General features: G+C 37.0%; 1 protein-coding gene across 1 annotated transcript in view; it reads left to right on the top strand.

Annotated features, from left to right (window-relative positions):
* Positions 1–25,917, top strand: part of MYO3B (myosin IIIB) — a 181,285-nt gene that overhangs the window by 43,442 nt on the left and 111,926 nt on the right. Inside the window, 2 exon segments of the mRNA XM_009894642.1 lie at positions 4,550–4,615; positions 17,922–18,077. Of these exon segments, the coding sequence (XP_009892944.1) occupies positions 4,550–4,615; positions 17,922–18,077 (222 nt within the window).

Genomic DNA, 25,917 nt, shown 5'->3' with positions numbered 1-25,917 from the left:
CTTTTGTGCAATATGTTGGTGGAAGTCACTCAAACTTGAGTAGCCTTTAGTAGGAGACAGATGAATGGGAGAGTGTTAAGAATCTGAATTTTTCATTCAGATCAGTGGAAACTACTTACTGATTCGAATGGGCCACAAACTGGGTGCATTATGAAATTCTCTGATCCCTGTTGAGAATTGCCTGGTTATTTTTGGAGGATTACCCAAGGTGGGGATGCTTTGGAGCAGCAGAACTTTAAGCTTGTTATGAGTATTTATCAGGTATTAATTAATGTCAATTATTCACGTGTTTTAATAGAAAGCATTTGTTTTATGTAACCTGAAGGGAAATCTCATTATTATGCGTGGTTGACTTTCTGCTTTTTCTATGGCTGTTTCATGTAGTTTTTTTGAAATATGTACGAATGGTTTAATTTCATGTAAAAACTGTCTATGTATAAACCTAGGCAACTGTCAACAGAAGTATTGTCTCTTCAGTCTGCTAGAAAAATAATTCACATGTGTGTACGGGTCTGTGATTGCCAGAGCCCGATCATGGTGACAGGTGTTGGATGTTCATCTGCTAGTTTCTCATCAGAAACAATGTGGTAGGCTGATGATGCAATTTGGTCAGTGGAGGCCCCGTCTTGATTTCTGTTTATAAAATATATGGGTATGTTTACTGAAATAATTTAAAAAATAGTAGATGTGTTTTCAGTTTTTAAAAATTTGTTATAGAGTTATTTTAAGATTAAAATACTTGTTTTCTCATTGCCAACAAATATGTATTATCTGTGATCTGTAATTAGGCTCACAGCTTAATGTAATGACGAGTGGTGCTCGCTGAGCTGCATCATTGGCCTTATTGTGGTAAAATGACCAATTTTGTTTTACCAGCTGTGACTTTGGAGGCAGGCTGAATGACAGGGAACACATAAAGCTCGACAGATTAAAATATTTCCAGCACATAACTGTGTGTCATTCAGAATTCAGCAGCAGTTCTTGCTTGATAAGCTTGCTAATGTCTTCATGTGCTAAGGAACATTGTGCTTCTGTATGGGGTGTCTTGCACAGGCTCAATCCTGCAGTCCTCACTGAAGCAAAACTCCCAGTGAAAAACAGCATCAATATGGCCATGGAAAGCACTGAATAGAAGGGTAGAAAAACTCCTCACAAGAGCAATGCATCTGCCTAAGGAAATAGAGCATGTAGTTCTGTGACTAATTATGAATTATAGAAAGAACTAGAGGAAAAAAGGCACAAAGTTGGGAAATAAATGGTTGATACCTCATCTTGCATCAAGAGGACGTTTTCAAAAGACAAGCCCAATTATACACGCTGTTGCAATAGTTATTCATATCTGCTTCTCATAATTTCCATCACTTATAGAAGAAAATAAGACAATATTTTCCTTCAGCTTCTTACGTATGTGGCAAGGACGATTGAAGGGTTGCATGCAGAGCATTCTAATTTTATACGAAAAGAGTAAAGTAAGTTATGTCAGCAAGCTAACAAGAGGTAGCTTTTTGGTTTTTCTATGAATGTGTTCTGAGGACTGTGGAAACAGCCAGATGTTGGTGAAATGCAGTGATGTTGGCTGATGCAAGTATACACAAGCCATAGAACTCCATGTGTTGGATTTAATATAGTCTGGAATCACAAATGGCCCTAGTTTGGTCTTTGAGCTGACGTGGTGAGGCAAGCGTTGCTTCTCTGTGGTTTAGCATCTGATAACGTATGTGAGTTGTTTTCATTTTTCTCTTTAATGTTATATGAATTGCAGGAAATGAATTGCAGATACGTTAATGGACTATTAATTTCAAACTGCGAAATTCTGCTCGCAAAAAGGCTTAAAGTGAGCTACCCTTGCGTATCTGGCTTTTTGTGTTATCCTAGAACTTGAGTTTGAGTCCTTACTGCAGAAATCCTCCTCTGGAGGTGCCATGGAAGCAGTGGTGTTTCCTGCTGTCAACCATGAAACAGTTTGTAGTGTTTTAGGTAAAGCCAAGGTAGGAAGCTGACCCTCTTATGCCCCTTTCTGGAAATCCTTTATGGCTTATCATGCCAGAAAAGGGTGAGCCGATTTTCTACTTTGTATTTAAGTAATGTCTTTCATCAAGGGGATCCAATGTACTTTACAGATGCTGATGAATTAAGGTTCCATTCATGTTTATCAGCTCAATTTTGTAGATTGGTACCTCAAACATCAATTTAGTGACTGAAGTACAGAGGACTAGTAGTTCTATGTTTTTACTACAAAGGCGCTAAGAATAACAGTATCTTCTGTGAACAAATACAAAAACGTCAAGCTCAAGAAAACATCTATAGAGTTACAGATTCCTTGGTTGTGTTGATTTGGTATGTGGCATGCTCAGCCACCTCTGAGAGAGTGGCTATCTGTGACAGCTTAGTAGCTGAGTAATTTGTTGGACAAAACATGTTCTGTGTGGTTAAAAACATGACTTTCTCCATTAATCATTAACCCGCAAATGACTACATGTATTTCCTGAATGACATCTGCTCTGCTAGTCTGTTTTTCTACCTGTTTCCATCATAACATCTGCAAGTAATGTAAGCATCTCTGTGTCTTTTTTCAGAAAGTTCCTTGCGAGGTTATTAATAGACCCTCCAAGCCATATGCTTTTTGTAAGCACCGTTGTTACCACCATGGAAACACGTTAAAGAACAGTGTGAACAGAAAGGACAAAACTATGTATTTCATGAATAGTAACTGAGCTTTTGAAAAAGCAAATTACTTTGCAGTGAAATTCAAAATTTCACAGCAAATATTCAGTACACAGTGCTGCTATTATTCTAAAAAGAAATTGTACTTCACAGTACAATAAAAGCTGGTCTTATCAGAATCCAAATTATCATATGGAGTACCTTTCCTGAGAAATAAAGACTATAAACATATACTAACCCCAGCTGGCTGTCCCTTAAAGCTGTTTGCAGAGTTCATGCATGTGGACTGATAACCGTTGTCATTATAGAGAAAGAGTTTTTTAAAGTTTACCTTTATTTGATACAGGTTTATTTTCTGGGACTATTTCTAGAAATACTTTTCTATGGTTTTTTATGCTTGTAAAAAATCAGATTCTGTGAACATATGAGGCTGGTACCTGAAATGTTATTGTCACTGAAAATTTGTTAAGGGATGCACAACTCAAACATTCTGGATTTCTTCACTTCATGAAAAAAATTGTGTTCCCTGAGACTTCTGTACCAAAAGAGACAAGTAATAACATATTCATGTCAGAAAACATGACAGCCTGCAGTGAAATTAGATGACAGCATTTGTTTTGAATGATGAACATTTTGTTCCATGGTATTACATGGTCCGTATATTACAAAGCCACATTGTAAATTTTGTTTAAAACCATTTTGTTTCAATTTTTTGAAGGTAATTGTTACATGGAACTACTCTTTGAATGAATATGCATGAAAAAATCAAGACTACTAAGCAGATCAGCACTAATTTACATTATTTGCCTTTTTGTTTTGTGAGATGTTTCCAAGCAGTGTCATGCTGTGGAATGTGGCCCTGGTATAAACAAGGTGATTCATGATACAATCCAGAATATTAGTGAGTGTTTCTGTTGTAGAATAAGTCTTATTGTGATATTATTTTTTTTTGCCAGTTCAGTAATATGTGACCCTTTCCATTGAGCCCTCAACTGCAGCAAAAGACAAATCATTAAGGTTTTGTAAAACACAAGTTTAATCTTAAAAAGTTAAATAGACTTCAGTACTTACCAAGTCCTGAGTTGCAGAAGAAACTGCTGGAAGATAATATAGTATAATATAATATGTGATTCGTTAACACTTCCTGCTATAGATTGGTCCACTTAAATTTGAGCTGCTTAAAAATTGGTCTGCTTAATATGAGCTATAGGCCTTGCTCTGTTTGTTTATGTAATTTAACTGTAACAGTAACAATCAGAAAGGAAATTATATAAAACTAACATGGAACCCATCAGGGTTTAAAAGATTATTCTTATGGAAGGCCATCTTACTAAGTAATGTAAAAATACCGTCTGCTAAATGTAATTTTAAAAATAATGTGTATTTTTAATAGTTTTAGAGTTTACAGTGTCATCCAAACTGAATACAGATTGAAATCCAGACAGAAAATCCTACAGATTGTTGACAGTTTGGTAGTCTTTATGATGAAGATATCCATACTTAAAAAGTCTTGGTCAGAGTCAGCGATCTGGGGTAAAGAGCTGAAGCGGTGTGATGGCTAGGTTAATATTCCAGTTCCAGTTGATCCTTCCTGAGTCAGGGGAAATGTTGGGAAGCGCACTGTGAGCTATACTGACTAAGGTATTGACTTCAAAGGTATTTACATAAAAGGAAAAGGACATGAAAAGAGGAGAACTGTCAGTGAACGAGCAGCAGCATGAAAAACCAAACAGGCACGTGAAGGGAACATATAGACAATTTGAGCATTACTTTCTTGATAATTTTCTTGCTGGAGGAACCAGTATCATCTTTGTTGACTATCTATGAGATAATTCCAGTAAACATTTACATTTTAAACCCCCAAACTTTGTATCTTTTTTTTCAGAAATCCTCCTCCTACTTTGCTACATCCTGAAAAATGGTGCAGAGGATTCAACCATTTCATTTCACAGTGAGTTTTACTTTCTTTTAAAAACAGCTTATTCAGCAAGGCCTACGTGTATCAATCTGAAAACAGAATTTGTTTTATGGAGTTGTTGCTTTTGCAGGTTTTTAACTTCAGTTTTCTTTTCATACACTCTTGACCATGCTTCACTTTTTGAAAGCTGTACATCACAGTTTGATCTTCTCATATAATTTGTTTCATAGCTTCTCTGAACTCCTTAGTTGATTTGCTTCTCGACTTTGATGGACCTGGGACAGGTTTATAAATATACCTGATTTTCTTGATGGTTTTGCAGTCAAGGAGAAAAAAGGGTTTGTGACAATAACTGCTGGTCAATTTCATATGAGAACTTGAAAGACAAGGAAGAAAATAGTTGCCTTTTTCCACAGTACTAATATTGAGTTGGTTGTATACCCAATATATGTAATTGAGCACCTGTTGTACCAAGAGTCTAGGTACCAACCTTCTGGATGCGGCTGTCATTGAACTATAATATGCTTTGGCTTTACTTTTTTATTTTTACAGTGAAACTAAGAAATCACAATTTAGGAGTTGCTATCATTATGTTCAAAAATCTTACAGCAACTTTTATGAGAGATTTTTAGGGTTCTTCAGGATTTCATTGTGACCTGTTACAGCCCAAGCTGTGTAACATGGGGAATAATGTTATCAAACCCTTTGGAAGTTTACAGTGTTCAACTAGCCAAATATTTTGAACGCCACTCCTCAGTAGTGACTTTTCAAGATAGTTTTGAAAATATGCACATCTGCATTTTTGAATCTGTTGCGTTCCTTAATGTATCTAGTTACTTGTGAAGGAGTACAATAACCCTACCTGACACCTTTTTCAGCCAGTTGTGTAGTAGTGTCTTCCCATTTCAGGAGAAGTTAAAAATAGGAAGAGTAATGCAAAATTTATTAATAATCCAGTCAAAATATTCTTATTTACTGTGCTGATCTTTAATCAGGCAGGAAGGTGTGATATGGTTGGCCTACAGAGGAAGACCATTACTCTCATGACTGCAGTGTAACTCAGAATCTTTTCCAGTGTAGGCAGTAGAAGTACCTTCCTCTAGAGCAGATTGATCCAAGTTCTGTTTCTTCATAATGCATGTCCTTGTTTACACAGCAGTGTGCATTGTAATCTATGCCCAAATCGGTGTTTAATTGCAAAAGTCACTGGGTGGTAGATGAATTCCATTGTATTATAGAGAAACATTGTTTTTACAGTATTTATGGACAGTGGCCTATATTCTGGGGGACCCTAGCACTGGTGGATTATATTCCACTTGTGCTTTAGAGAGTCAGTGCACCTGGTAAAGAAGATGACATTGCTTTCTCAGAAACATTGTGCGTTAACCTTCAGCATTGTTATACAGGTTTTTCTTTCTTGGTACTTCCTTTTTAGAAGTCACCGCTGAGCTTGAGAACAATGCAAAAAACTAAGTATAACATTTCTTAACGTTTGTTCAGTCCTTTAGTTCAGCATGCACTGTTCATAAAAGAAATCAGTCATAAGTACTCAATGGCTATACTTGTTTTTAATCTCGTCCTTTGGGGTTTTTGATATCTTTAAATTGTATATTTTTAATCACATTGATTTTTAATTACTTTGGTTAATTACTTCCTCTCACCAGCAATATCTGCAGGTTCTCAAATCTTGCTTTTAATTTTTACAGTAATACACACAATGAAGAAAGAAAGCGTGCTTATATGCTGTCTCTTAACAATTGCCATAAATATGCTGGTTTTATAAGTACCTTTAAGATAACACTGAAATGGAATTCTCTGTGACTTTGCTTCATTCTTGGGCATGTGTTATTAAGTTGTTACAATGCAGAGGTTACAAGATATTTTTATGGAGGCTTGGATTTACATTAGCGTATTTTCTAGAAAAAAACCAAATAATGAAACATTGGATCACATAACGGCAAACCTTTTAGCCATTACTGATAAATGGTTCATTTATATGCGTTAGTTATGCATTTGTTGATGCTCACCTTGTGACAGCTTAGTTATGATAAATTAAAAGCAGTGATTGTATAAATTCCATACTGCCTTCTATCCATATGTTAGGACCTTGCCTGATGTTTCTGTCACCCTTGTGATGAGTGGTTAGCTTTCGAATAATTTCATTATCTACCTCCTTCCTGATGGCTAACATCATTTGCATAACAAGCTTATCTGGTTCAAGTTGTGGACCAGACCAGCATACTGACAAAAACCAAGCATGCAGCTTTGGCTAAGCATACTTTTGACTTCAGTTCTGTTTACACAATAATTTTTTTTATGCCAAGATTGCCAAACCTGATAATTGTAGCTTTTTTCACACCTCCCATTCTCATCCTTTGAAATGCCACTGTCTCAAGAGGCTTTTTTGTTATAAGAATTCTCTCGCGTATTATAGTGATTTACAACATGCCTGAGCTGGAAGTTTCAATGTACTTTTGTAGGTGAGTCTTTGAACTGTTGAAATGGTAATCACATATTTTTCAGAAATGAAGTCTGTATTTTTAACTATGGTCCTGCTGCCTCAAGAGGTACGATTTTGCAGAAGCATTTTAAAGTCAGATGCATTATTTACAAAATCTGAATGGAGAGAGGGTCAAGATAATTCTTAGCTTGGGGAATTTATGTTTCTATTCCCATCATTGTTGACCTTGACTTCAGATGAAGACTATTGTGTTGTCCTCATAAGGATTTTTACAATAAATTAGCTAATCTGAGTTAGGTATTTTGTTTTAAAAAACACAGACAAGACACAATTTCAGCCAAGCCTGGCAGCAGCCCTGATTTTGTATTTGATAGCTACGGAGATCCATGAAGCACATATATACTTTTAAAAGTCTGGTAAAATTCTGTATATGCCTCTCTATCTGTACTACTGCAATTGTCCATGAATAACTTGGCTGCTCCGCTCAGTGTGAAAAAGAGTTAATTGTTTGTTTATATTTTTAGCTGCATATTAATAAGGCTTACGATTCCTATAAGGCTACGTAAACACATCAGTTGTTGCAGTATTGGCTCCTAAAAACAATATACTTTTACCTATGTTTATTTCTATGTTGAGATGAAATATCAGTTTTGAAGAGTTCACCATATTCATTGCCCATGAATGTGCGTGAAGCTTTTTTTTTTTGATAGCTACAGCATAGATGACATTGCTCTCTTAAGGTACCAATTTGTTTCCACCACCATTTTAGACATACAGTGCTGCAGAGCTAATTCATAAAATAATACAGGCTATATGTTAAAATGAATAAAGAAAGCCCATTCACTACAGTTATCTCTCATGCTGCAAATAATTTTCTTGGCAGTTTAAACCTTGACTGATCTCTAGGGGTAAATAGAAGTGTTAATATGTTTTTGGAGCAGAAGGAGACAATAACCTTTATTTACATTACATCACAAAATGGTAATTTTAATTAAAATGAGCAATGGTATCTCCAGGGACAGACATTCTCCTTTTAAATTTATTTAACCAATGATTAGCTATTATGGTTCTTTGAATTAATTAGTCGTTCTTGAGCTGGAGGGAATTAAAGAATTAAGAAATTCAGGAAGTACTAAAGTCAAAATGTGAAGTTACAGAGTTTACGGTCACATTTATCATCAGAATGTAACTTTTATTTTAGCAATGACATTGCAAATACAATACAAATGTAATTTTTAGTCTTGATAAACTTATTTTTTTTTTACTCAATTTAAACACAGCCTCACAAGCTGAGTTCCATATTGATGAGTCTACATTCAGTTATACAATTAATATATCATCTAGATTATATAGGTTTTATGTGCTCCATTTAGATTTAACTTCTCTGAATGCATATCAAATTTTTTCACAATCTAAGCAATTGTTTAGTGACATTCTGTTCATATTACATAAAAAACATTTTACTGTTTCTGTCACTGAGAACATGATATGCATTTGACATAACTCATTAATTTCACAGTGTCTAAGAAGTCAAAGAGGTTTGCAAATCTTAGAAAGATACAAGTTGTGATGTGTAAGGTTACCACTAAATCTGTAAGTTTTTGCCTTTTATTCATTGATGTAGACTCTGAGAATCTGTTCACAGATGAACTTGAAATACTGAATTGTAGTACCTGACAAAAGATCTCCACCACTTTTGAGTATTTCATGAGACATTTTTGTATAGCTGAATGGGCAAGTATATTGGATACAATTATCTTCAGCTTTCTAATGAGCAGTTGCAGTAAAAAACTGCAATTTTGGGTAGAGGTGAGAAACTCCTATGTAGGTTTGAAGTCCTGACCGTGTAAAGAATCATGCTGGATTTTACAAATGTCATAGTATCAAGGTCTTTCACTCAGTAAAATATACTGTTGAGTTCCTTACCACTAGTGATAAGCATTCATTCTTCCCTTGGTTCCCATGGTTTGTGGGTTTATTGGCTTGCTATTCTCTATTACAAACACTAACTGTAGTAGTAGTGAGAAAGATTTGTATCCACGGTGGAGTGACAAGTCTATTTGGGAAGCATTCACAATTCTGGGAATAGTATGCTGAAGATAGAAGATAATATAGAAGATTATAGTATCAGAGAGAGCATGTAAAGTAACTGTATGATGAGACAAAGTTTCTTTACTCCCTTCTTCAAACTCCTATTTTCATTAAGTGCCGGTATTTCGTTTTCTCAAGTAGTCTCTGCCTATTGCTCTTTCACCGGGATGCTTTAAAAGGTTAATTCGAAGCTTAGATGCTTCTGAAGCTCTAACATTATTACCATTTATTGGAAGGAAAGCCTTTTGTAATAGCTAATGTTTGCCATCTCTCTGCTTCACTTGAAAGGAAATTTAAAGGCAGGATGTTACCACCTGTTACTACATGGTTTTCACTTACAATATTTAGTAAAAATTAAGACTGAGCATGGCAGAAGACTGAGGACAGTAAGACAGAAATGATAGACAGAAACACTAAGATGGAGAGTAGGAAGGAAGGAAGATGGCAGGAGTGAAGAGAAGTAAAATATGTCTGTGCTGGTCCTGTAGTAGGTTGTTTCCAGGGGTGGACTTAATCCTTCCAGTCAAATTATTCTCGTTCTCAAAGAAAGGATGTGTTCCAGATGATCCAGGTTTGTTTGGAATGCATTTTTGATGGTATGAAAGGCAGAAGTACAGAAATAGGGAAGCGGTAAAAATTAAAGTTGAAAAAAGTACGAAACAAATATCCAGCATTTCTGCCTGGTAATAGTACCTTTGCATTGGGCTGATGAAGCCACAGTAGAGTCGTAATGCCTTATTCCTGACAGTAGACTTTAAAGTCATCTGTACTTGTAGAATAGAGACAAGAGTTCAATTCCTGCTTTTACAACTGAAGAAACCGAGACAAAGGGCATCTTGCTCAAGGTCACTCAATAATCAACAGTAGAGCTGGGAATGAAGCAGTCCAGTACAGATGTGCCTGCTGTCCTGCAGGCTGTGAGGTACAGGTCAGGTCTGGCACACAGTAATGGGAAGAATGTTGTTATTGCCTGTGGACTCCCAACTAGTAGAAATAACCCGGTCTCATCTGCCCAGATGTTTGTGAATTACTTTGAATGAAGATGTCATGGCGTGGCTGGATTTGGGGTTTCATAGCAGAGGGCATCAAGCAGTCAGCTTAATGGTGTAAGTGAGAAACTTTTCCCAGCTGCTCTGTGATTATGGCATAGTGGATCTACAATTGCCTTTTTAGTGGCTGTCCTGATTTACTGGAAGATAGGAAAGAATGCACTAAACACCAAAGGAGTGAAAAATATCTCTGTCCTTAGCTGCCTTTCCAGCTATGACAAAAGATGGAAAAGAAACAAACTGTCAGTATCTGATCATGCTTTCCTTATCTCCTACCTTCTCTATGCTCCAGCTGCCTCAAATCAGCTGCATGCTGTAGCATCAAAGGGGGATGGATACCTAAGGGAGAATGTTTGCTACAAATGCAAAACCTACTGTTTCTAATAAAAAGCTTCAGTTGTAAAAGGTTCTGAAGGCTCTTGGTGTTCCTGGGTCTTCAAGGACAGGCCAAAGAAACAGAGCGGACCCATTCCTGGTACAAGGCTAGAAACACCCCAGTTTCATCATACAATAAATAAATGAATTAGTTGTTTTTGAGACGCTCCCTAGAATTGTTCTGACTGAATTTCTCTTGTCTCTGTTACATTCTAAGGGTTTCAATATGAGCAAAGTCTGACCCGTTCTGTTTGTTCTCTAAACCATGTATATGAGCCAGAATAAATTGTTGTGTCTACTCAGCCCAAAGGAGGCTTGGAAACCTGCTGTAATTTTTGAAGTTTTAGAAGAGGTGAAGCTGTTTACTACATCTAATGTTATGCTTTCAGTGTGAGTGAACCTTTGTTAAGTTTCAGATATGTGCTCTAAATTACACTATATGGTGCTTGATGCTAAAAATTAAACTGCAAGATTTATTAAGGAAACAGGTGCTGGTGACATTTCAGTATTAGAGGATTTCTCTCATTGTTAAGGAAGATTAGTAATTTATGGCATTTGCTACCAAAAGGCAGATCAATAAAGATATAAATGTGTTCTGACCAGCAGAATTTATATTACGCACGTGATGATTGACTACTTTGCCATAAATTCAGTCTTTCATCTTGATATCTGATTGTAGCAGAAGGAACAGTAAAATCCTTGTAATTTATCATGGGATACTAGTTCAAGACAGGAGGCCTGTTTAACCTATATACATCCCCTTAGTGCTCAGTGTTTCCTTTTTCCAAAGGGACAACTATATATAGTTCTGAAGATAAGGTTACTTGTATCCGGTGTGTCCTGTTGAATTAGGACTGAAAGCAGAAATGCTGTTGGCAAAGCTGTCACAGTTTTTTAGTTTATTTTTGCAAATGAGTGACATGCAGCAGTGGGGGATGGGCAGGCCTGGAAATAGGAAGCAGGGAGGCTTCAGGGAAGCATGCACATCTCTGCGTCATTATTACAAATGTAATTAATTAAATGTCTTCTCTTTTCCATTTCTCTGCTGCCTGTGACTGACCAGTGTCTGCCACAGCTACGTGTGGTACAGAGGTAGGAAGAACAGTCAGAGTCATGGATAGGAACAGAGCATTTTAACCAGTTAAAAACAATCTCTGAGATTGTTATTTTTCTTTCCTTGACTGGAAAGTTTCTGACCTAATGTACCTGGCCTAGATGATGTTCCTTGTCAGTGTCTGTCCTTCCATTTCTCTAAGCAGGGGGGTCAACCCAGTTGGGGTCATGCTCTTGATTTCATTAAACTTCCACTGTGAAACAACCTTCTGATGGAAGTAGCTGGGTAAGGATGGGGAAGAAAAAATAAAAGTGTCAGAACTTAGAGACCTCCTTCTCACTGCTTAGGGAGAGGATCAAGAGAATATGACCTTACTCTTTTTCCTCATCCTTGGAAATCTCCGTTCTAGATCCCCAGCTGAGCAGTCCCTACCTTTGGGGGCAGCCTGGTAACTGTTTTTTCTGGGATTGGGAGAAGAGGATGTCAGCATCTCAGAATGGCCTTAAGTCCTGTTCAAGGCCCTGGAAAGCTCTTCTGTCCTAATAGGAGAGTCCTGGAAAGATTCCTCACTACTAGGCAGCAGGTACTTGTGCAAGTAGTGAAGTATTTGGAGGGCAGGAGAGAGTGGTGTAGAGCTGTGCAAGGAGCAGATGATGGGGAGAGCACCCTGGTGGGCCAGGGAGCAGCAGAGACATAGGGTCCAGAGGAGTGACGATGAGGACTTTATCTAACTACTGTTGACCTGATTGGAATCTTTATATTTCTCTCACCCAGAGGCTGTGGTGTGGATTCCCCAGCTCTAATACAGAGTCTGATACACAGTCATCATTTCTTCCAAATAATAACCTATGCATCTTCTGTGTGTGTAGATGATAAACAGTGACTAGATGTCTGGTTGAATATTTGGTTTATGAGACAAAATGACTTCCAGCAATCCACTGCCAGCAGATGAGAAATCATCAGAAAATGTAGCATTCACAAAATGCAATAATTGAAGAAAACAAAATACTGTACAAAATACATCAGAATATAACTAAGCTATAAGGGTTGGACCTGCTTAGTTTCTTTATTTTTAAAGAAAGTACTTGAGGCCAAATAGATCATAATAGATCTGACGAAAGAGAATTTCTGAAAGAAATAACTGCTGCTGCTCTCCTTAGGTTTAGCTGCAATAATGAATGACGTTAGTAATTGTTTTCTATTTCTGAACACACAGGGGACTTAGACCTCCATTGCAGTTCTTATGAAATCTATTTCTTTCCATTTATTCATTAGTAAATATTAGCTCGTGAATGCTGATAAATAGCTCCCCTTTTCAGTCATCTGATTTGCTACTTGCAAAGTGGCAGTTTACATTGTTGAGAGGTAGCGGTTCCAACAATGTTATCATCCAAGTGCAAGCAGCCAGTGAATTTTCAGAGGCTGTCTCAGATGGGCCTGTGTGTATGGGAGTCTGCTCTTATCCCCTGCTAATAAATGCTTCATCTTTGCCTGTAATTGTGGCAGAATGGAAATGGTGCTTAGGAGCCTGGCTGTGAGATTGCAGCAAATGGCTGCAACCTATGTTTAATGTTGTGACGCTAATGAATTCTGAGAATTAATTTTCAGCTAAGAAAGCATGATGGAAGATACTAGAATTTCAAATTAGGTAATGGATTGACTTTCATCAACGTAAAGATGTACAATGTTTGTTTCCTTTTCAATCTCTACTTATTTCTCACATTATTTTAGATCAAAAAAATAGCACACCTAATACAATCATATTTTCAGCATACCTGATATGAAAACCCATCTTGTAGTAGATTTGCTACTCAATTTGCTCAATGCAAGGCAGTCTCACCACTGGGGTTTTTTTCTTATAATTTCTACGGCCAAACAAATTGTCTTAATTTGCAGGTGCAGCACAGTTGTTGGTTTTATATGTAATTGTAGCATGGTTGATGTTTGACAGAGCCTAAGCTAACTGTCCAAATTGGTCTTAAACAAATGCTCAGATGAGCACCTGAAGATATTTTAGTTTTCTCCTTTCCTCAGAAGCAAATCGTTTGGTGATATGACTTCTTAATATTGTTTTTTACTTGCACAATGCATACACTGATTTCTGTTGGCTGCATTGAATATTTTCTGATAAGTGACATTATAAAAGCTGTTTTCTTACTGTACTCTTCCTCTTTCAAATGTTAATATTGATTTCTTTTTTCCTGGCAACTTTGGACTCAGGAACCCGTGTTAATATTGATTTCTTTTTTCCTGGCCTTTACATGGAATGCATCTCCTGACTGAATGTAGTGGCAACTTTGGACTCAGGAACCCATATGATTAACTTTTTCACACATTATAGTTCTATTTCAGGGTGCAGATCAGTAGAAAACACTGTGATAATGCTCACCTTCATGCACCTGATATTTTATATTAAATATTTATTTTCTGAAGAGCAGTATAGTGTCAATACTGCTTCCAGTGTAGGAGATGATTCCTTACTGAACACCTGCAGTGACACTGGTAGTCTGATGCATCATTTTTCACTAGCACATAACAATTCTTGGGCCACCACTTATCTTACAGGTAACATTGACTAAGAACAACAGCAGCATGCATTCAGTGTGGCACTAAGAGCAACACAGTTGAAATGAGAGTGTGTAGAAGCAGAGCATGTAAATATACCTCAGAATATTAATAGGTCTGGTCTACGTAGAGAGGAATTAGGACAAAGGAACACACACGAAGAGGAGAAATTTAAGGACTATCTTTTCAGTGTCACATGCCAGCTCTCTGTCCCGCACCCCATCTCAGCAGGCCTGGTGATACACCAAATTGGCACTGAATATCTGGGTACGCACTGAGCCCACAGTATCTGCTGGGACTAAGCTGCAAGCCAGTTACTGGCTCTTGAAACATAATGAGTAATTTTGAGAATTGACTGTGTCAACACTTCTGCTCTGTTTCAGAGCAAAAGGAGAGTGTATGTGCCATACAGGCTTCATTTTCCTATGGCCTGCCTGGTCTTTCTGCTGCTGTGTTCCTAATGTGCTAGGAACTTGCCATTTAACTTGATGGATTAAACCAACTTCAGTGGAAATGTACATTCTCCTGTCAGTCTCTTCCCTGAACTGGAGTAGAAGTACTGAGACAAGAAGTTACAGATGTGAATTTAAGCAGCTGTCCCTCACTCTTGCACAGCTGTTAGTTACCAGCTCTCTGCTTTGTTGTGGCATCTCACTAACCATCTGAAAGGGCTGGGTTCTTCCGGGGTAGGCACAGACTTGGCACAATAGTAGGTGTGCTCCGTCTGAGCTTGGAACAGCGTCTTTGATCACAGAATTATGTGTATGTCTTGTGTCATTAGCTTGGTCATCTTAAGAATTCAAGAAGTTTTACTTGTGTTTCTAGTGAAATCCTAAGTGACCGCAGATTGCAAAAATATCCTACTACCAGAGAACGAAGGCTGCATACAGATGAAACAATATATAAACTTTGGTAGTTGCAAAGCAGAAGAGTAGGATGCATGCAGAGTGAGTAGGCAGTGGGGGACTGGCAGGAGTATGCAACAGAAACAAAGGTAATCTTAAGGTAGTCTTCAGGACTGCCTCCCTGACAGAACTTACCTGTGCTCATTAAAACGCCTGCCAGATGCGATCAGCTAGCGTTTCAGGCACATAATAGAGAAGCTAAGAACTTTCTTTCCGTAAAATGCTTTCCTTACGTCTCTTCTTGTTGGGCTTCCTTAATGAATGCAGCATCCTGGACATTTCAGTGTTTCACCTAGGGGCCATCTATATAGAAAAATCTCTCTTGCAACTTCCGAATCTTGTCCATAGAGTGTCTTTGGAGGTAAATTGTTCCAGAGCTCAGAGTAGAATTTGTGTTAATAACTGCATACCAACAGGTAAAAGATTTGTATGTTCTTCACACTTTTAGTACGCACAAGATATTGTGTCTGGAACTGTGAATTCTTGAAGAGAATCCATTTAAAATCCAATGCTGTTATTATCTGAAAAGTAACTGCCTCCACATTAGGGCCTGTTGTGACAGGACAAGGGGTAATGGTGTTAAACTAAAAGAGGGTAGATTCAGACTAGATATAAGGAAGACATTTTTGTAATGAGGGTGGTGAAACACTGGAACAGGTTGCTCAGAGAGGTGGTAGATGCCCCATTCCTGGAAACATTCAAAGTCAGTTTGGACGGGGCTCTGAGCAACCTGGTCTTGTTGAAGATGTCCCTGTTCATTGCAGGGGAGATTGGACTAGATGACCTTTAAAGGTCCATTCCAACCTGAACTATTCTATGATTCTGTGACATAGGTGCACTTGTATTTTTACATTACTGAAAAATTCCTGATGTAGTCAAATTTAACAAGAAAATTTATATATAAACAATATAGCATGAATACTATAAATTTGTAATGATTGTTAGTCTGGTAAAAATCACATGAGTGCATGAGCTTTTCATACTGAAATCTCCAAATACTTGCCATCAATCTGTGATTTTGTATGCTGCATAGTTTTTTGTTGTTTTGTGGTTTTTTTTTTCCTCTGCCTTCCTGATTAGTGTTATCTTTCTTTTCAAATGCTTTTTTCCTTTTTCTCAGGAAACATATAAATTTAACCAGGACTGGCACGGACCGTATTGTCTGTGTGGGTGTATTGACTTTTAAAAGCCACAGATCACAAAAGGAAAAGTGTGTGTGTGTGTGGAGGGGGTGTCAGAACCTGTTGAAGTCTAATGATGGATCTCTTCATGGGAGGAAAGGACTGGTATTTATAGCCTTGCACTAAGAGGGATGGAGATAAAGCAGGTTCTGTTACTTTAGTCTTTTTCTCAGGAGGCTACGGTTCTAGCCTAGAGCAACACTCACCAAAATAGTTACAATACTGGTAGCACATTTTACAGACTGTCTTTTCTGGACTAGATGTACCAAGAAGAGGTTGGGAAAATGGTTTTCAGGAACCTAAAGTATTAAAGTTACGTTGAAAGATATTTCAGGATCATTTTAAGACCAGACTTTAGGCTTCAGTAAAGTATTTGAGGTGAGGCTAAACTTTAATCATTTGCTAATCTGTTTGGTAGTATTTGAAATCAATTAATGTGTATGATTTTTTTTTTTAATGCAGTTTAAGTTTTGCAAATTGTTATTGATACTGCTAGAATATAAATTATTCTAAAAGGTATTAAAGTTTCATTGAACTTTTGGCTAAAGAGATAATCTTTATTTGTGATGTTTGGCCCTGTTAAGCAATACTTTAGGTGTATCACTTAATATCAGCAAATCTGAGATGTAATTGCGTAGTATGTAATATGAATGCATCTCATCAAATAAACTCATCTTGGGCTATAATTCACTGAAATGATATGTGCTAAAAGGGAGGTATGTACTGAATTCCAACATTTCTTTTTCACATTCTCAAATAATGTCAATATTATTGTTTGAGCAAGATAAACAGAATACTTTAATATAAAGAATTAGAGGGTACGTTAAAGCAGTCTAATCCCGTTAGATCATTCTTCTGTTTGGACTGTATTATTTCAGCTTTATTGTAGAGAAAAGAATTCAACTTTAAACATGGCTTCCTGAATTTTAAATCTCGATTATATAAGTTAGCATGATACTTTATTTTATGCTAATTTAATAGGATGTATCTCTGTACTCTTTACTAGATCACCTGTTCCTATTGCAGACAAAACATTGGTACCCTGGCTAGCATTTAATTCTGATTCATTCATTTCTCTTCCAGTCTAAATTATGCAGGTTGGCAGAATTTTCTATGATTCTTATGCTTAGACTTATCATTGCAATGTAGAAGATCTACCTGAAACATTCATTTTGAAAACAAAACAGAGCTCTATATCAAATTGTCCTGACTAGTGTATCACAAGTTTCACTTGTGGGTTTTATTAGGCTATATCCTGCAGTCCTTAGTCAAAACTCTCATTGGAGAATAGGTAGAAAATTAAAGTGAATTAAGTATTGTCTATTCATCTTAGGTTATGCTTGATTTATATTAACTATACAGCACTTACAAGATACAATGCCATTTTTTCCTAGTAAGCTACTTATAGTTAAAAAGCGAGATTAAATAAACTCAAATTCATAGCCTTTATACTAATGTAGTTGTAGGGTGAATTCACTTAGTTAATTATTTTATGCTAGATTTATTCCAATGTAGAGCAAGCGTCTTGTTGGATACTGTGGAACTCAAATTTGTGGAAGAAGAAACTACTGTACAGTAACAGCCACACAGTAAGCGAACTCTAATCATGCTATAATGAAAGAACATTGTTACCTGAGACCACTATTCCTCTGTCACAGGTGTCTTATCAAGGATTTTGAAAAGCGTCCTTCAGTCACTCACCTTTTGGAGCATCCATTTATTAAACAAGTACATGGTAAAGATATGTCTCTGCAAAAACAGCTGGCTGAACTCATCCAAGAACAACAGCAGCTCGGCTCTGTAGCCAAAACAAGGTACTGTACAACATATATGCTGCAGCCCTCCTTGCCCACACTAGTCCTGGAAGCACAGTTTGAAACTTCAAATGCACAGACAGTTACTAGCAATATTATTAGCAATAAGTGCAGCATGCCATGTGAACGCAAGAGACACATTTTCCCGCTGATACTCTTTAAAGCTGATTTGATCAGCCATTATGCAACCTTCCCTTAGCCTTCTTTCTCCCACTGAACTCTCTTCTGTATGTATTTGCTTTTGGCGCAGTCACAGAGATGCTAATAATTCCAAAATGTTCTAGTTTGTGGAAATACATTTTGTCATGATGAAAAAATATATTGTATTTTGGTAGCAGATCTTTAAAAATACAACTGTGAATAATGAATTGACTGCTAGAAAAGGTTAAGAACACAACACTAACGTTTGCTGTTTGATTAGATACTATTAGTAAGAAGGTTATTCAGTACTTAAAGTAATTGTTTTGTCTGTAGTTTAATAGTAACTGCTATTTTTCATTCAGTCTAGTAATTAATTTTGAAATGTGCTTAAAAAGCAATGAATGTTTATCAGCAGCAGTGGGATTTTTTTAATTTCAAGGCCGATTGTAAATATGCCTTAGTTTAGTTGTTGTCCAGAGGGTGGCAGAATTTCACTGTTTCAAAAGAGAATTAAATGCAAATGAACACACCTTCCCAAGCTCAGCAATCATTCTGTAATATGAAATTTGTCAAGAGTGAGATAAGCTCTGGCCCATTATTATAAACAAACACCTACTAATGTTGATGAAGAAAATTAAATGTCATGATTCATAAGTCATAAACATGTATATACTTACATGCCATAAGACTCTGTAGCTTAAATGCTAAAATCCTAAACAAAAATGTACAAGTTAAAATAAAGGAATAGCTGTAAGTACATTTTCAAGGTGAAGTTGACTTCTGCGGAGGTTTTCTTTTTCTTTTTCTTTTTTTTTTTTCTTTTCTTTTCTGCAAAAAGATACCAGGAACTGCTTACTGTGGGTGAGGGAGCTATGCCAGTGTTACTAAGCAGACCACCCCCATGTAACACCTCACAGATCAGATTACCTATAGCTGTGGGTTGGCTGGTCTAAAAGGTATCAGAGTTTTCCCAGCTGTTGACCAAATAGAAGATATAGACAGAGTGAAATGATCCTTGTACTAAGAGGAGCTCTGAAATGGATTCCTCATGGTATTCCAATACCAATTCTGGGATCTATCTCCATAATGTGGAGTGAGAAGGAATCAAGACCAAGGTAGCATTTCTTTCCTCAAACCTTTCCAAATATTAACTGAGAGCACTGTGACAGACAAGCTTCTGCACCTTTTGCTTTTGCATGACTAGAATGTAGGAAGGATTTTGCTTAACAGCATCCCCAGTATGAATCAGTGCTTCCCTAAGGGAGTTTAGCTCTTTGTTGATCCTGTCATGACCTAACCTATCTTAAATATTTTGTTTGCCAAGGGTGATTATTTGCAACTTGTGTGCAGTAGCACCTGCAGATTGCAGTGGTGAAGGGGACTGTCTTGTAATGGGTTTAGTCCTAATCTTCTCTTCCCTACCAGTCTAAGTTCTGTTATTGTCCCTGATGTCCCCAAATTTACTTGGCCAACTAGTCCCAGGATCCCTGTCCCAGATCTTTATCTGACCCATCTTTCCCATCAGTCTCCATTCACTGTTCATTCTGTTGTCCTAAGGCTTTGTTCTCCTGTTCGTCAGCTTCTTGTGTCTTCGTTCTCTACCACTCCAATAACTTCTGTTTCTAATCTCCACCTTCTTCAGCAAGTCCTAGTCCAGGTTCTTCTATTTTTCCAGCCATTTCTGTTCTCGGTGTTCCTCCTCACCTGATAATGTAGTTCACAGCCCTCTTATTGTTTCTTATCACTGAATTCACCTTTCCCAGGTCTGTTATAGTTTCTCTTCTACTCTTAAAGCTCTACTCCCAGCAGACTCTTGTTCTACGCATCTTGTTCTTCCTTGGACTCTTGGTTTGCTTTTAGCCATGCCTCCAAATTAGATGGCTTCTTCCTCTACCAGTGAACGATAAGAGGGGAGACATGATTAGGCTGCTGGAGAAACAGTTGTCTTTACCTTCACTTTCAAGCTGGTGGACCTTGCTATTGGCTTCACTTTGAAGCCAATGGGCCTAACTGCTATTAAAGAATGTCTGATTGTTGTAGCCTTGTACTATGGTATCCTTACTTGTTCTTTGAAGCACCAGCCCACTTTGATCAGTGCTGAGAGCATGTTCAGTGAGGACAAAAATTTAGTGATCATTTACCTTTGAAATCTACAACGTATTGTTCAGAATGATGAAGTGCTGATTTTCCAAAGATTTGAAACTTGATCAAATTGGTACAAACCTTAATGAGATTGCAGAAGCATAACCCTGCAAAATATCCAAGTCTGTGGGCCAGAGAGTTAATATTGGACTACAAACATCAGATTATTACAAGAGAACCAACCACCAGGAGCATCTAATTATAATTTTCCCCAGAGACATAGACATAGTCTCATAATAGTAAAGAGCTCAGCTCTGTAATAGGGAGAAAGTACCCCCTAGGAAAACTGGTACCAATTAAAAGCTTTTAAAAACTCTGTAATGCATTTATAAAATAATTTTCAATACAGAATCTGACATGCAGAAGAACACATGACCAGATGGTACTGTAAAAAAATTCACTGACATTCATTTGTGGTGATCTGTAGCAGTCATCGTAGCAGAATGTATAGTCACCACTTCAAAGTACATAGGCCAATTAAAACCCATGTTGAGTAAAACTTTCTGTTATACCATTGGATATATGTGTGTGCTTTTTCTGTTTATTGGTGCGCACATGAGAGGTACAATGAAATGTGCATTAATTCCCTGGTGTTCAGAAGAAAAGTAGATGCCCTTTTTTAGGATCACAGCAACACTACAGGTCCATCGTTTAAAAGATAAGTAAAAGAAAGTATTCTCCCACTTATACTGCCATAGAACTCTCAGAGCACAGGCTGAAAATTTCCAGAAACTGGAAAATCATCAGGATGCTGGTGTTAACAGCACTTCTACTGTGAGGGAACTCAGGGAGTAAGTGGTGATGACAACTGATCAGGAGGTATCTGGGTTTTGTCTCATTTGAAAGTCTGCCAGCATCAGTGCTTTGCATTTGCATCTTTTGATTCGTTACTGACTCAGCACCTGTGGGGTTTTTTAATAGGTTTCTCTTTCCAATTGAGCCATGCCAGTTTTGCCTATTTTGGGACATCACTTAAGGTCATTGTGCCTGAGAGCAAGCCTGCAGACTAGAAAGTCAGTACTACTGATTTAGAGGGTATGATGGAGAGATGTGGAGAGCTGACCTAGCAGTTCACTGCTACTGAAAAGAAGAGGACTGGCTTCTTCCTCTCATTTTCCCAAAGCTCCCAGGAAAAAGCTCATGATGCTGTTTTTATTACAGCTCCAGTGATTGTCAGAACTTCCTGAGACAGAGGTTCTAAAGTAAGCGAAAGAAACTAAGCCAGCAGAAACATACAGATAATTTTCTACCGTGTTAGTGATTGCAGAGGGGTGCCTCAACTGATGTCGCTGAAGTAAAGAAGGGAATACTTCACATGACCACAGGAATAAGGGAGAGAGGGGTAGAAGGAAGCAAGCTGCCCCCTTTTGGCAGGATCATCTGGGTCGACCTCTGGAGCCACAGACTGAAACGTCTCCTTAATTCACCTTCTTTCATTCTTCATTTATGAACTTCTTTGCGTGCAGTATAGCTAGGCTCAACTTCAGCACAGTTCTTCATTCCTCTGAACTGAAGGGGCACTTCATTATCTTTGCTGGGCTCAAAGGAACCTACTACCATACACAGTTGTTGTCGTCATCATCAGTTTGTTGCTAACAAACATGTTGTCACTTTGCCAGGAGATAACTTACTAGAGAGCTTTATACTCTATTATTTCCTTTAGGTTAGAAATTAATAATATAGAGAAAAGTTTTATGCTAATAAATGATGACTTTTAAATTTTAATTTTTTTTTAAATATCGTGCTTTTTTTACTGAAAAAGGTGCTCTTTGAAACTTTTTCACCAGCTTTATTTTTCCCTAAATTTTTTTCATCACTGAGGTACAGGTATCTCCTATCCTTATACAAATAGGTGCTTTCAGCTTCAGAAAAACCAGCCAGAGTACCCCTCTTTCCACACTTGTAATGAGGAGGAAGGCTTTTTTTTTCCTCTGTTAGCATCTTTTAGACGGAAATCCTTGAGTTTTGCCATGGTCTTGAGTGAAGTTGAAATTTCAGCATCGGCACTCCACTCCTGCATTGCCTGTTTCTTACACTGTCATGGGGAAAAACTTTGTGAGAAAGTCCAATGTCATGGCTGCATAAGGATGAGGTCTGGGTACTATCTTTATCTCTTCTCCATATTCCGTTTATAAACTATCAATTAACTATGTGTATGTTTGGTCTTGTTTCTAACACTACCAGGACATAAATGCTAATTAACAGCAATATACTTTTCATTAACAGCTTTGCGTAGAAGCAGTTATATGCAGTTTAAGAAGTGTATTCAGTGCTAAATAGTCCACTAGTTCTATTTTTATAAAAGTTCTTTAATTCTTAAAAAATAGAGGTTAGTACATCAGAATGTTGCTTCACATATATTCATTCCAGCTAGCCTGAATTTTTTTCCCTATCTAAAGTCAAATAAATCATTACTTTTTAACACATGGATAGAGATTTGTAGTTTGTCTTGGGAGCCAGAGCACTGTTACACCCATCAATATACAGCTGCCTCTAGGCAGGAAGCATTTCTTAAAATCAGAGAGGATGCTGTCACAGGCTCTCACGCAGGTTTTTGTTTGTTTGGGGGTTTTTTAGATTTTGTTTTTTGTTGTTTTGTTTTTTTTTTTTACTTTACCAGTCCTGTACTCATGCAAGGACTGTGAAATGCTTTCAAGTTATTCAAATAGTGTCCTTGTGCATAATAACATTGTGAGAACAAGAAATGTAATTAATTCTTAAAGACTTGTACCTCATGTAATATTAAATTGCTGAACTGGAAAAAATTAGGAATCTAACTCACAGTAAGGTGTGGACAACAGAACGTGCAAAAATTGGTCAGTTTTGGTACAGTAATAATAATGAATGTTGATAAAGACTTTGTGGCTAATTTTGTATTCTCTAGGTAAAGAAGGGTATAAAAGTCCAGTTGATAGTAATCTTGCTGTATTTCAGGTATAAATTCTTCAAGATAGAGATTCGTGCAATTGTATGCCAGTAAATACCAAGATTGTTTAGGGACCCTCTGAATTATAATACAAAACATTGTAGAGGTTTGAGTTTTATTCCTCATTCTCTCTGAATTACCTGTTATATCACTTGCCCTCAGTGTTTCTCTGTTCCTCCACTTACAAAATGGTTATTAGCTTTACTTAATACATTATACCTACAAAAAATAGATAGCAGTTTTCCTGATGCAAGATCTTTGTCTTGTGCTTGTTATATAAAGCAGTACTATACTTTTGGTCACTGAAAACCTGTTGATGAAGAGAAACACGCATAATGTCTGAAGCTGTAGCCATTTTTTCTCCTCTGGAGTCTGGGAAGACTCTAGGCAAAGATGCATTACAGCTTATGGATATTGTTGATTCAATAATTAATTGTTAATTAATAATGTGTTGTTTATTCATTAGTTACTGTTGCTTCATTATTTATTCAATAATTTATTTATTGAACATTATATTTGTTATTTAGGAAATATTATAAATTGTAAAATATTGTTTGTTCAATAATTTATTGATAATTCAATAAAATGGCAGCTAGTTCAGTGTTGAAAAAGTTGAAAAACATATTGCAAAACTTTCCAAGTCCTTTAAGCTAGGCAGTATCTCAAGTTCTGTAAGTAATGTTAAAAAATACTACGGAGCTTGTCAAGGAGACATTTAAAAGGGAAACTCAAATTTGGAACTTAGTATTCTCTGCCTATTGCCCCAGCCCTTCCTTGCATAAATTTTGATAATAAAATCCTGCATCCTGTAGTTCACTTTCTCAAAAAAGTGAACTTCCCATTTTATTGCATAAAAACCCAAAATATAAAATATTTTAGTGGCTTGTGAGTAAATGTAATGAAAAACTGAAGGATTTTTGATGTTTAACTGAAAGTTTGAAATGTACTGACCATCAGCAAAAGTGAATGAAATGAAAATGTTCTGGGTGGGGTTTTTTCTGTTTTTTTTTTAAGAGATTATCTATTTATGAACAATCTTAAAACAACAGGTTGCTCTATCCAGTACAGCATGCAGGAGAAAATCTAAAAAAGCAAAAGTCACAACAGCGCGTGAGATGGAGACATTAAAATGTATTAGTAGATCTATTAACTGATTTTTGACTGTGGTGGAGGAGCAGAATGTCAAGGAAGAAAATACATTATTAAAAGCTTAGAATTGGAAACAGGGAAGGAGAGTCTTCACAGAATGCATTCTAAAAATTTTGCCCTTGGTAATATAAGCCGTCTTTCAAAATTCTAGATACTATGGGTCCCTATGTGGCATTTGGCTGTTCTTTAGGGGGAGTTAATATGGGGCAGCTATATGAAATGCAGTAGATAAGTCTATAATAATTTTAAGATAACAAAAATATTTAATAATCACCAGTTGCCATTTACCTTTATTTTGTTAGCCTTATCTATCAAAAGTTACAGTAGCTGATGTTGAGCAAAACCATGGTCTTCTATACTTCCTCGACTGATTAATTAACTCCTGGCCTGAAAATTCTATAATTGCCTTGATGTTTGAGAGTTAATGTTGATCAAGTATCGAATGGTTTTGGTTATATGGTTCAAAGTGGCAGTTTCCCAGTTATCAGCAGCTTTGAAGAGGCCAACTCCAGACGTGGTTCATTCTTCTCTTGGATGTTTTCCTGCATCTGGGCAGCTTATGTTCCTGTCTGTGAATAGGATTCTTCATAGGAATCAACCAGAAAAGGTCTTCTACCAACCTCTGGTTTCAGATTTTAAAAGAATGAAAAAACTTCAACGTTTGTGTGGATAAGGTTTTAAACAGGTTTACTGTAGACAGTAAAGAGTTCAGAGTTTACTGTTTTGGGTCACGCTGGGTCAAAAAAGGAAAAAAGGCAAAAAGAAAGCTAAACACTGAATAGTTTGAGAAGGGCAGGTATGTTCAGGCTACCTTGTCAGATATTAGGATGAAACTATGGTAGCTTGGCAGTTTCCCCCTTCTTATTAGCCAGCTGGATTACAGCAGCAGTCCATCCAAGGAAGTAATTCTTACAACCAGATATCTAGCTTCTCTGCCAGCTCACATTTAGTTTTGAAAGCAATTAACTGCAAGGAACTTGATTGCATCCAGCCAGTAATTTCCTTTGGACTCAGAGATAATAACAGAAACAGAACCAGAAATAGTCCTCTGATGCTGTACGCAATGTAATTTAATGCAATTCTTCTACCCTTCATCTAATATGAATATTAGGCAACTGAGTTAAAAACTTTATTTTCTTTTTTTTTTTTAAATCACAAAGCTACTGTAGTCCCCCTCGGTCTGATTATAGTGTATGTGTTTTTACTGGGGGTTGCACATATTTTCATTATAGCTGTAGCATTTTTGTTGTAATTAAGTCTGTGCCAGTGTTTCTGTTATGACCTTGCTTCAGCAAATTACTCCAGGCTGAAACTTGATGTACAGGAGCAAAATTCACTCTTTGCAATGCACAGAAAATAGGCTGTGGTTCTCTGTGAGGCAGTAGCATACTCTCCACTCTTTTTTCTTTCTCATCGCATTATCTTTCATGTAAATCTCAGTTTGGGTGCAATTCATTTTAAAATTGGCAATAATGTGAGGAA

The sequence above is a fragment of the Charadrius vociferus genome, unplaced genomic scaffold (assembly GCF_000708025.1).
Source record: "Charadrius vociferus isolate BGI_N301 unplaced genomic scaffold, ASM70802v2 scaffold161, whole genome shotgun sequence".
Taxonomy (NCBI): Eukaryota; Metazoa; Chordata; class Aves; order Charadriiformes; family Charadriidae; genus Charadrius; species Charadrius vociferus.
This window is presented reverse-complemented; position numbering and strand designations above follow the sequence as displayed.